The following is a 12,996-nucleotide window of genomic DNA, read 5'->3' on the forward strand; positions in this document are numbered from 1 at the left end:
GAGACGGAGGCGGAGTGAGCCAGAATAAACCACAAGAACGACTTCTTTATTCTGCAAAGAACCAGGAAACACACACAGAACACTCGGTGCAGCGTCCGAGTCCGGCCACCCATGTCGATGACCAGCTGCTTGTCCCCGTGCTCCAGGAGGCGGAACCCAGAGCCACTGGCACCCACGATGCCGGGTTGTCGTGCTAGCTGGTGGGAACAGGAGTGAAGGCATTGGCGCCTGCACGGAAGGAGGCGCGCTGCTCGTGGGGCGCGGGGCGAGGGAGGAAGTCCCCAGGGACTCTCAACGTCTGTCTGTACACCAGCTCGGCCGCCGAAGACTGGAGATCCTCCTTGGGCGCCGTCCTGAGTCCTGACAAGACCTAAGGGAGCTTTTCCACCCATCTGCCGTCAGACAGGGTGTCCACGTGATCACCACACAAGCAAACAAAAAACACAGCCGTATTTTATTTCACATGTATTTTTATTTTCAGTCTGTTAGTTACATCCATGGTGTTCATACACCGGTGGCAGCTGCTGCATTCGGACCAGTTTGGGGTTCAGGTGATTGCCTTTGGACATCTCGATTTCAGTTTGAATAATCAATCATCTTTAATGTCCCAATAAAATATTTTTGCTTTAGAGTATGTTGTTTCCCTTCAAATAGATGATCAGTAATTTTTTTTTTAATAAATAGTAATACAGATTTACTCTCTAATATGGGAACTAAGTTAATATGAACAGGCAATACAAGCATCTTATAATAGCAGTTCTTATAATATATTTAACATGAAGTTTTTTCATCAACACTTGAATTATTTTTTTTAAAGAAAATGTACACTGTAAGTAAAATTAAGAAATCTGTTTGATTTTCCCAGCTACGCGTTTCTTTTTCACACATCTCACAAACACCAGCCTACACAGTCCATAGACTGGCACCACCAGACTGGGGATTCCAGCCAAAACAAAGATGACGGCATAAATCCATGATGGGTAGGGAACTGAGGCCAAAGCTGGGAACTGCTCCTGAAATTAGAAGACAATGCAGGGAATTCTTTTGTTCAATATTTACCATAAAAATACTGTGGAGAAAAAAAAAATGTACACATTATTAAGAAAGCATTTTGAGCTTTGAGCGCTTACCGAGTTCGGGTCCCAGACTAAGTAGGTGAGTTCTTTCTGAGCTTGAGTCACCAGGTAGAAAACTAAAATGACCATGATGCTAAGAGGAGCAGTTAACCGCCATGAAACCTGCCAGAAGATGTTGGGCTTTCGTCCGATCATGAACTGAATGTCCTTATTGAACCTGCAATTAAAAAAGAAAAGAAGTTTTAATGACCATGGAATTTATGAAATCTCTACAAAAAGATGTTGATTAATCAATTCGGTGCAGTTTGATTGTTTCTCCAACGTATATACATGCAAATGCCTACAAACATTTACAGTCAAATGAGCCACATGACAGATGTGGGTGAGTCAGCCGGTTGACAGAGACTGTTCATTTACAAGTCCGCTTCTCTGCCATGCAGCTCCTTGCCAGCAAACGGCGCTATAGAGTCAGACAGGACTTACTGTGCTTCAGACTGCAGGATTTAAACAGCACAGTGGGATATTTCAGAGATTTGAAAGAACTGCGCCGCATAGGCTATGAGAAACATTACAGATTACAAACATTGATATTACTCTTTATATTGATGTAATTTGCCATCAATCTCTTTACAAAATACAGGATGGTCGTCCGTTCTTACAGGTGCAGATAGTGAAGGCCTCCACAAGCAAACTGTGCTCCCTCTCCTGATCACCCCACACGCTTGCCACAACAGTTGTATTTTCACAGTACTTCCGTATGCAGCATTACCCAGAGATGCATTTAAAATCCAGTATGTACAATCTTGATTTTGTTGGTTGTCCAAATTTTGACCATCATCACAGGGAAACAACAGCGATAATCTCAAAAGGAAAGCACCTGAGTGCGATTTCCTTTTACGGAGTTGCACAATTCAAAGTAGCAATAGAAGAGACCAGACATTGAGGTTTGGGCACATAATACATAATTAATAAAGCATACTAAAATAGATATACAGCAGGAGACTGAAACTTTGGACTATTAAATTGTATGACTGAAGACAGAATGTTTGCATGTCAGAAAATTCTCGTCTTGAGTGAGACTGTCAATGTGTACTGACCTGTCTATGCCGTATATGTAGACTACAGAAATCATCTCAAACAATCCAATGGTCAGCAGGGGCACGGATCCAGCAAAGTTGTCAAAGAGGGTCACCCAGTAAAGTCCTGAATTCTGAGCGAACAGGAGGGAGATGATGAAGGCGATAAAGCACGTTACCCCTGAAAGACACATGCACAGAGACAAGGGAGCACCAGTTACCACCCAAAACACTCCATCCGAGTGCAAAGCAAGGTTTGTGAATGCTTAATACCAGTCAATGCTTCCTGGGGCCATTTTTTAGGTAGCAGATTCAGATCTTTCAAAGGGACAACAACTCCCTCGATGTTGCCGAATAAAGTCGACAGTCCCAAGCAGAGGAGCATCACAAAAAAGAGGACGGACCACACTGGAGAACCGGGCATCTTGGTGATGGCTTCTGTGAAAACAATGAACGCCAGCCCAGTTCCCTCCACCCCCTGAGCAAAACACAATCCAGGTTAGAGTAACCACAATTACCCAGGTAGGAGATCATGATTTAGATCATAATCCAGTCACCTCACTGAGAAGTTTATTCATGTCACAGGTTTTGATGTTCAAGCCAAGAACAATGTCAGGATAGGAGGCGTTCAGTTGATTGTAGGCTGCTTCGTAGCCGTTTGCTGTGATGTTGTCCTCGGGAAGACCGAATGCATTCAGTAGCGTCAGGATGTTTCTGGGGAAGATCCACGACAGGCATAATGAGCTCCAGATAACCTGAACAAGCAGCTTTAATCCAGCTCATAAATTTCGATCATTTGGATATTGGCACGATCTAAAAATCTGAGCTGAATGATGATAATGTACCAAGCTTCTATACTTCTTTTAAGCAAAGAGTATAACAGCTTCAGATTTTACGTTTAAAATGTTCCCAAAATTAAATGCGAACTAATTCATAAACATTGTTGAAAAAAAAAAAAAAGGGGAGATCACCATCTTCAAAAATTCTACCCGTCTACATTTGATTACTTACTCACTGATACAGTTGTCATATTTCTCAGTGGCCCTGAAGCCAATGATGGTGTAGGTTACTGTGGCTGCGTAGATTGATGTGAGGCCAGTTATGGCCGACAGCATCACGGCATCTTGCATGCAGTTGTTGCTTGAGGACAAAACAAAGAGTGAGAACACATCAGGTCTGAGGGTGGTATATTGGAGGAGTGATTAATCCTAATGAAAGTACTGTGAGTTTATAAAGCACTGGAAGATCCCTGAGTGTCTCTTACTGAATAGGGTTATAGCTTGAGAAGGAGATAAGACCCCCCCATGCCAAGCTGAAGGCATAGAAGACCTGGGCACCTGCGTCCAGCCAAGTTTCTGGTCTTACCAACTCATCCATCTGTAATTAGAAACATACAATGGAACGTTGCTTTGTGTTTAGACATTTCACAATTGTTTTTCATGTTATAGAAACGTGAAACGTACATCAGGTGTAAAGAGGAACTTGACTCCGTTGACAGCCCCTTTGAGAGTCAGTCCTCGGATCAGAAAGATTGCCAGGACGATGTAAGGCAGGATGGCCGTGACATACACTGCCTGAGGTCACAATGAACAAAAATGTATAAAACACACACGGATTGCAGTGATAACACGTAATATATAATTCATGGGTTCAAACCTTTCCTGATGTACCGATTCCACGTATGTAGCAGATACAGATGATTGTCCAGGCAGATAACAGACAGAGAACGATGGGCCAGTGGACTCCTCCAGAGTCAGCGATGGAGGTTGAAGTGTTCAGAGTCTCTCTGTAAAAGTAATAATCCACAGTGGAGCTTTCCTGACACTCCGGTACGTACCCTGAAAAACCATCAAGCAGTCAGGCAGAGCTGGGATGATAACTATCATAAACTATATAACGATATATAACTATTTTGTCATACCTGTCATGTTTTCATTGAGAGGACACTGGCTCCAAGGTAATGGAGACTGAAAGGAATTGTAGAAGTACCATATGATCCAGGCTATCAGGGTGTTGTAGTACAGTCCAATCAGCAACGACACCAGCATGGAGCCAACGCCTAATTGAAACAAAAGCATTAAAAGTGCTCATAACTATTGTTCATAACTGGTGGACACCAGCAGTCCAGGAAGCTGCTTAAGAAAGGAGGCCTTCAGGGTCTGGTTGGCGTAGGAGACTCCTGAATCCGCATGTTATGAGGGTGCTGACTGTAGTCATTGCAGAAAAAGTATCTGTGGCATTGGCATTTAGAGAGAGACTTTCTGTTTGCCCCAGTAAGGTTCTGTGGGTCTTTCTCAAGCTGTTCTCAGCAAGGGAGGACATCTTCTGACGTCGGTCAGACCTCAGTGTCAGCCCAGGACATGCTGATGAGGTTGTATCTCTGGTTTGGTCTGCTTTGGGGTACCTCCAAAAGACCTGGAGGAAGTATCGGGGGAAAGAGATGGCGATGTTGCAGTCCACAGTGCTCCTTTGACCCCAACAAATATACTGCCGTTACAGTAAAGTGTTAGTATATAACTCACTATTCTCATTGCTGGTCCTCACTCTAGTATACCTGTTGGTCTCGTCACGTCACATCCAACACCACATTTCCATCCATTAAATTCAAAATGAGCCAAATGTATTTTATTGTTGAGCTTTGAGTAACTTGATGTACTTCTTACCAATACCAGTCAGATGTGGGTTAATGGCCCTCCACACTCCCACGCTGCCTTTCCTGAGACGCTGACCAATGGCAAATTCCAGCAGAAGGAGAGGCATTCCTTCCAACACCAGCAGGATGAAGTAGGGAATTAAAAAAGCACCTGGAAAATATAGAATCTTGCCAGTCATTTAGTCTTACTAAACATCCTAAATGTGAAAATTATTCAAGAAGTGGACAGTCTTTACCCTGAAGGTAGCTCATAAATGGTCTGACATCTGTGCTGAACTCCTTCAGTCCATAAGTCCTGATTGACTCCTATTGCGCTCCTACTTTTGCACTGATGTACATTTAGCCGTGTTCAAAAACTGTGTACACTGTTCATTATTTTACATTTGGCTGTCATTTCTAAGCCATATCATATATACTTTTGACATGTGATGGCTTTATATGTTGTCGGAACCTGTTTGGAGAACCACTATGGGGCATTACAGCATGACATTCTGTATTGGCAAAAACGTCAAGTGAAGTTGTTACCGGTATTCATTTTGAGTTCTCTGTTGGGTACAAGTTACTCATTTGCAAATAATGCCAACATCCAAGTGATGGCAAAGTTCATCATTCGATGTAGTTAAACATCCCTATTCGTTGAGTATAATCCCATTATGTAATGGTCAATATGTCGCAGATATTTTTGTAATTTTACAATGGTATCTTTGTCACACAACTCTCTCTAAGTTATCTGAGGATGTGGAACCAGACTTGGGCATCTTTTCTTGTTTTTACCATCCAGGATGTAATCACAGGATTAGGGCCTGAACATCTGGTAAAAAAAGAAAAAGTCACAAAAAATTATGAGAGTCGTCGACGTAGCCCATAGATGCATATTCTCAATCAAAAGAAAATTTAATTGAGAAATATTTCACATAATTTTGGTTTTAATTTTGACCTTATTGTGACAGCTCAAAAACTACGAATAAATCTGCAGCGCGATAACTTTTCTTGAGGAAAATCATACTCAGGAGCGTTGAGCAACTAAATATTAAGTTACCTAAATCATGTTCAATTTGTTCACCCTTCATTGAGAACAGGCACCCTTTCACCCATAGCTTTTTTTTTTCTGTCTTGACTTACCTCCTCCATGACTTTGACACAGGTAAGGGAATCGCCACACATTACCAATCCCAATACAGAAACCCACACAGGTTAAGATGTACTGGGCTTTGTTGTCCCACTTGGGTCTATTGCTGAGGTCCTCTTCTTCCATCTTTTCCAGATCCTCATAGCTGGGGATCCGCTCGTCCAGCCCCGCGTTAGGAAGTTGCAGTTTCATGTCGAGCCCACCGTCAGAGGAACCTTACACCGCTGCTGTCTTGAGACAAACTGACCACTTTGAGGAGGCAGTTCGGTGAGCTTGAAACACTTTTATCTTTCACTTTATCAGGTACATCCTGCAGATTAGCAAGTGCATAGCTTGCTTTTCCATTGTTGTACTGTCATTCAGGGTTACGAAACATTGCACATATAAAGCAATTTACACCAACAGAATCTTGAATTTCCTTCAGGCTGCACAAAGTAAACCTCACCCATCAACCTTTTAGGTAATTATGGTTGATGTCAAACTCGTAACCTTGTTGCTGGGTGCTCCAAGAGCTGATAATGAGGCTGATAACCTTTGTAGAGTGCTTCAAGGTGCCATCATGGTGATGCTGCTGAGTTCTTCTTTAATATCAGTAAGCATGGTCATGTGAAGGTTAGTGACACGAGCAGTGTAGCTCAGAAAACTACTTGCTGTCTGGAATTCTATTTTCAGAGTTCAATGAAACCTTGAAGGATGGTTTACGCCTGTCTTATCGTGTCACCAGGTTTAAAGGGAATATGAAATAAAAGTTTATGATCAAAGAAAGATAAGATTAAAGTTTTACTCAATTCTAGCAGTCAGCTATAGAGCCAATTGGAATAGGTATTTCAATGTGTGGCATCATTGAATGTCTGTTTCAGCTTTTTCAAGATCTGGGCCTTTAGACGCGTGAACAACCCCATGATGTTTCTAGCCACGAAGTCCTTTCACAGCGCTAATTTTATTTGCAGTCCGTGTTAAAGAATTAGTACTGAAACATATTTTGAGCAGAGCTCCGGAATATTTAACGATAACCAAATAACCAAACATCATTCATAAGCAAAACCATGGAAATCTGCCCAAATATTAGGGGAAAGACACCTGATTTGTAAAATGTTAAAGGACTATTATGGAAGTGAGTGTAAGTTATGACGCAAAGGTATTTTGATGAAGCTACAGTGTAGCAAAAGAAGAATACCCAGCCTGGTTTTGGTCAGCCTCATAAAGGCTTTTGGTTCTCATTTTCCTCATAATGACCCATTGTTTGGTACTTGATCATCCACCTGAATCTTTTACACTTATATTTCATCAAATACTTAAAAGAACTGGCTGTGGACATCTGTTGCATGCACTGTGTTCTATCACTGATAAAAGACAGGTTTATTAGACCTGCACATCATTGCTTTCTGTTTGTATTTACATTCTGAGATATCAGGGTTGACACTGCAGTTAACAGGAATCTGGTAAATTGACGACTTATCTCATTCTGTGAGGACATTAATGTGCTGTTGCTCATGTGTTGCTCATTGTGCAGGCCTTGATGGGTCCAAGGTTCTTTTTGTTGCATTCAAGGAAGGAAAAATACATGGCAAGCCTTGATATGAATGCGGCTTTGTACATCGAAACATTGACAATATTGGTAATAGTTGTCCCGAGCCTTTATCATCCCAACAATGACCACAGCAGACGTTTTCAAATTAAATAAAAACAAAAAAAAACTTTATTGGTTTTAGTCAAATCACTTCAATTTGCCAACATACACGACAATACATCACGTGTTAGTTTTTATCTTGCACTTATCATTATTTCAGTGAATCATTGAAAGATAATCAATGGCAGCTGTCCAACAAATGAGTAAGAGACAAAGTTCAGTCTGGTACATTACTGGAACATGCTTCGATGAAATTCATGAGTTGCAGTTCATTTCATGTCTGTTATGACAACATTTATTGAATATGATACTGACGTGACAATGAATGACAGATTCAAGCTTGTTTGGTTGAGATCACACACATTAATATTTCGATCAAGTCAAATACAGCATCAGTTACTTTGCAGTCATCTGTACAAGGGCTATATGTTAATTTCTCATAAAATATTGGTCCTCTTCATCAACATTGCAATGATGATTAAGTCAACTTTAACACAAAACAATTCTCTTTGCATATTTAAGAAACAAAAACATGAACATTTCAGGTTACTTCGGTCAGGAATTTGCTAAATTGAAATATTAATAATATGCTGTTTATCAGTATTTCCCATGCATACACACTATACACAGTATGGAGTTAAGAAGTCGGATTTTGCGGGAAAAACTTCCGTCTTTTACACAGATTGATCTGAATAAGGTTTGTAGCAGAGGCTTATCCTGGCTGAATATGTGTGGAAAGCAAGTGTATCACAAAGACAGTCACGTGCGCGGGCAAATTAGCATCATCAACCAATCAGCAGAGTTTTTTTGGACTGTGAGAGGAAACCACAATGCCTGGAAAGACTCCATGCATGAACACTGATAAGATACCAACTATAGGAGTCAGACTGGAGGTACTGCTGCTGTACGACATGAACCATACATTTCTAAACTAAATTCCCTCTGAATGGCTTCAGAGCAAAAGAAAAAAAAAAATCGAATCTGATGTCTTTAGGCTCACTTTTAGCTATACACGTTTTTTAATCCTGACATTATCGTCACCAGTTTATTTGAAAATAGTGATCATTTAAGTTTTAACCTTTGACAGTATAAGAGAGCGACCACTTCATTATTATCATAAAATTATTTTGGACAATTAAAAGACCATCCCCCCAACCAAAAGACACACACACACACACACACACACACACACACACACACACACAAACAAAATCACAATTAAACATGCCATTGGCATCTAAAATGCTTTGTATTTTGCCTGTTCCTCAGAGTGTGTAGTGTGCTGTTGTGCATGTTCTCATTTGTGCTGTCGGCAGCATCTTAATGAAATTGGTAGTGTGTCTTGACAGAAGTTTGACTAATCATCCAAGTGGCAAAATAAAGTAAGAGAAACCCCTTACATATACGGAGCCCCTAAAGGGACACAGATTTTTTTATTTTTTTCAAGTCAGTTTTACATGCAAAACTTAGAAGTATAACACGAGCGTGTAAACTTTGTTCTACGTGTACAAGTAAAGATAAGAAGCGCTCCATTTAAAGCAACACTAAGGAACTTTCAGTTTTCGTTGATTGTGGCGGCGCCAGTGGACAAAAGCGGTAGTGTTTTGCCTGACCGAATACTACAATTCCCATGAGGACTAGCGCGTGGCGTCGTAAATTGCTGCTCCCGGTGGGCATGCTGTCGGACTGAACTCACCTTCATTTGTTTCCAGTGGCTGTGTGAAGGATGGATAGCGATGAGGTAATGAATCTAAATGAATCTAATGATGGCTAAACAATGTTATATCATGATGTGACACATTCTGTAAAGCAGTTCGCACATTTGGAGTTTTTTAGTGTGCAGGGTTCCTACCACCCTCCTCACAGCTGCTTAGTCCAACTGAAAGCAATACTGACACCCTCAGCCCGTGACAGAGGGGTCATTCAACTAGTTGTAAGTCGAAGTATCATCACAAAAGATATTAAAATGTTTTATTAACGTTGAAAAGTTCCATAGTGTAGGTTTAAACTCTAAAAACATACATCATACTGCCAGTGGTATTCACTGTAGTGTCACCAAAATCACAACAACCTTCACTTGTCCAGCTGATCATGCTATAACACTTGGCTTGATAGAAAAAAGGGGCTTTTTTTAAAAAAAAAAAAAGCTTTAATGAATTTTGTGAATAATGAAATTCAAAAAGCACTGTCGACCAATGAAACTTGTCCCAACCATAAAATGAGTTATGTTTAACATTACAGTAATTTTTTTTTAAAAATTAAAAGAATTTGGTGACAGTACAGTTGATACCAGAGGCGGGATTTTATATTTTTGAGGTATTTGACTTCACTGTTGCAGCATCTTGTAACTTGCAGACGGTCCCTGAACACCGCACCGCTGCCATCTGCACATAGAAATCAGTATTATTTCTGCTGTGTGATAGATACTTTTGAGAAAAAATTTTATAGCATATTGTCTGCTTCACAATACGTGAGTACGAGTACGTGAAACTAACTAAAAAAACAAAATTGTAACTTTAGGGGCTCCGCAGACATAAAATCAAATCCAGTTGATGGGGATCAATTTCTTTGAGATGACGCTATGCTGTTCTTGGTACGAGGACTGTGTCCCTCACTTGGTCAATGTGATACAAAACAGCTTTTTCTTCACTGAGGAGTTCCATTGAAGAGCAGTGCTTCCCAACCGTTTTTTTGAGGGAAACAAATTTTTATCAATGTTAAACCTGGGCGAACCTTAATACACCCAACAAAAGTACAAGAAGAAATCACGAGAACACAGAAAACACTAAAACGCTATAAGTAAAACACCAATAACAGCCACAAAACAACAGAAAACCAACAACACAAACTCAAAAATGACACCACAAATCCAAAAGCCACAATCACAAAAGCCAAAAACACAACCACAAAGGGAAGACACGACAGCAAAGACAAAACTTCACCATAAAATCCACAACAACAGTGAAAATCCACAAAGCAACACTCAAAACCAAAGTGTATAAGTATATTTCTTTGTTCCAAAAGATGATATTCCATGTAAAAAGCTAGTTATTTTGCCTTGTCCTCGGAGTGTGAAGTACATTTTTAAAAATGTTTTTAATTGACGCGATTTTATTTCTTTGAGATTATTGTGTTGTTCATTGTTTTGGGTGTCTGTCCCTCACTTGGCCAATTTCCCACACCTTAGCTTTTACTTGAATAAACATTTGAACTGAAGGGCAGTGCCTCTCAACTTTTGAAAGACATTATTTACTAATGAAGACATGGGCGACCTCCAACACACCCCATACACGCATGAGAAAATAAGGGACGAGACCATTGTAAAACACTAAAACTTTACATTTAAAACTTAATAAAAACTGTGATGTAAATATGGGACTATGCAAGGCAGGGGGCGTCCGCTTCCCTGAGTCACACCTGAGGGCGACCGCATACCTGACCTCGTTATGAAGTGGACAGTGTTGTGGGGTGGGATTGGGGTGCTGGTTAACACCTTACACTGTTTAAACGTGAAAAGGCATAGGACAATAAAAGTGACAAATAAAAATGCAAAAACCACAAAACAACAGAGAAAAACACAGTGTAAAAGCTTCAGCCCAACACAACAGTGAAAGGAACATGACCATTAAAGCAACAACATATGTGCAAAAATGACAACAAATTTAATACTGACTGATATTATGACACGTAACCCCCTCTCCCCCCTAAAAATGACTGACAGAAAAATTGAAGCTCATCATGTGGCCATTTTCTCAGAGTGTATAAATAAACATAAATATGTTTGCATGAGGTTTACGTTGATGTTGACAGTGATGTGGAAGCTTTTTGTACGTCTTTTATAAAATTGATCTGTTTTTATGTCTTCCACATCGGTTTTAGCAACATCTCTTTGTTTATCCTGAGATTATTAGCATGAGTTCCTTAGAAGTTACATGATCAGAGATTTGATTGTGTTTGACGCCATGGTTGGTCTGGTAAAGGCTAGGTTTTTTTTCTCGTCCTCAGAGTGTGAAGTGCTTTGTTGTTCATGTGTTTAGTTGATGTGATTTTATATCTTTGAATTTATAGGTTCAATGATAAGAATCATTAATACGGGAAGTGAAGGAAAATCATGACTTTTAGCCAACAAATGTTATATCTAACTTGATGTTGAGGGTGGCGTGGGAGCTTTGTCTTAAGATGAGAAAGATCTCAATGCTGGGACACATTATCACGAAGCTGCCTTTGAAGGAGGGGTTCTTCAGGATTTCGTCATTAGACACACTCATCAGAGGTGGGCAGCTGCAGGGTGGTCAGGACTGAACTTGTGTCCCATGCCCATTCATGAGAACTGCCTGATTGTTTAAGAGGCACAACCCACGGGACTATGCACGGCAGGGGGCGTCCACTTCCCTGAGTCACACCTGAGGGTGACCGCATACCTGACCTGGTTCTGAGGTGGGCAGTGTTGTGGGGTGGGGTTGGGGTTGCTTGTTATCACCCCACAGTTTTTAACATTTAAAGGTCAAAAAGCCATAAAAGTCATACATGTAAAAACCATAAAACAACAGAGAAACCCACAGTATAAAAGCATCACCACAACACAACATTAAAAGAACCATGACCATAAAAGCAACACCATACGTGCAAAAACAACAACAAAATTGAAAACGTTCAAACACAGCTGCAATACTGACTGATATTATGACATGTGACCCCCTCTCCCCCTTAAAATTAACTGACACGAAATTGAAGCTTATCATGTGGCCCTTTTCTCAGAGTGTGTAAATATCAGCCAAAAGTCACTTGGAACATTAGAAAACACTACATTTAAAACTTCAGCCAAGCTTAGGTGGGCAGAATGGTGGGGTGGGGGTTTCTAGTTATCACCCCACAGTTTTTAAACTTTTCACTTAATAGGTCCATAAAAGTGACAAATAAAAATTTCAAAACCATAAAACAACAGAGAAAACCACTGTGTAAATGCACCATCACAACACATCAGTGAAACAAAGAACAACAAACATAAAAACAAAAACATACATGCAAAATCGACAACAAAATTGGAAACGTGAACACACAACTGCAATGCTGACTGGCAAATATTATGAAAAGTACACCTTCACCCCCCCGCCCCCCCCCCCCCCCCCCCCCCCCCCCCAAAAAAAAAAAAAGAAAAGAAATAATTGCAGCTTGTCATGTTGACCTTCTCAGAGTGTATAAATACATTTTAAAAGTCACTTGAGCACGAAAAAAACACTAAAACAATATACATTTGAAACTTAAGACGAGCCAAAAAATAGAGAAACCAAGGGGAGTGCCATAAGAAAATACATATCTGTTAAAAAATAAGGAAATAAATGTAGAAATATATATACAAAGTAAAGTAAATTCATTTATAAATAAATCTGATAAAAACGAAGGGAAACAATTTGTAAAAATAAACCGAAAAA

The 12,996-nt window shown here is 40.2% G+C and overlaps 1 protein-coding gene across 1 annotated transcript; it reads right to left on the reverse strand.

Moving 5' to 3' along the window:
- Window positions 1-839: 839 nt before the first annotated feature.
- LOC115409405 (sodium-dependent neutral amino acid transporter B(0)AT1-like) lies at window positions 840-6,126 on the reverse strand. Its single transcript, XM_030120574.1, has 12 exons — window positions 5,928-6,126; window positions 4,816-4,956; window positions 4,074-4,211; window positions 3,809-3,990; window positions 3,616-3,726; window positions 3,417-3,529; window positions 3,164-3,292; window positions 2,710-2,866; window positions 2,426-2,630; window positions 2,174-2,333; window positions 1,131-1,293; window positions 840-1,013 (listed from the first exon to the last, which is right to left on the reverse strand). The coding sequence occupies exons 1-12, from the start codon at window positions 6,124-6,126 to the stop codon at window positions 840-842; spliced, it is 1,872 nt and encodes a 623-aa protein (XP_029976434.1).
- Between the last annotated feature and the right edge of the window lie 6,870 nt (window positions 6,127-12,996).

Source organism: Salarias fasciatus, chromosome 22, assembly GCF_902148845.1.
Source record: "Salarias fasciatus chromosome 22, fSalaFa1.1, whole genome shotgun sequence".
Taxonomy (NCBI): Eukaryota; Metazoa; Chordata; class Actinopteri; order Blenniiformes; family Blenniidae; genus Salarias; species Salarias fasciatus.

Excerpts from the sequence above, each read along its gene's own strand:
- LOC115409405 (XM_030120574.1), bottom strand. The coding sequence starts at position 6,126 with ATGAAACTGCAACTTCCTAACGCGGGGCTGGACGAGCGGATCCCCAGC. Across the intron at positions 3,530-3,615 it reads AGTTCCTCTTTACACCTGAT|ATGGATGAGTTGGTAAGACC; the intron begins GTACGTTTCACG and ends TTCTAATTACAG. Across the intron at positions 2,631-2,709 it reads TGAATAAACTTCTCAGTGAG|GGGGTGGAGGGAACTGGGCT; the intron begins GTGACTGGATTA and ends TGTTTTGCTCAG.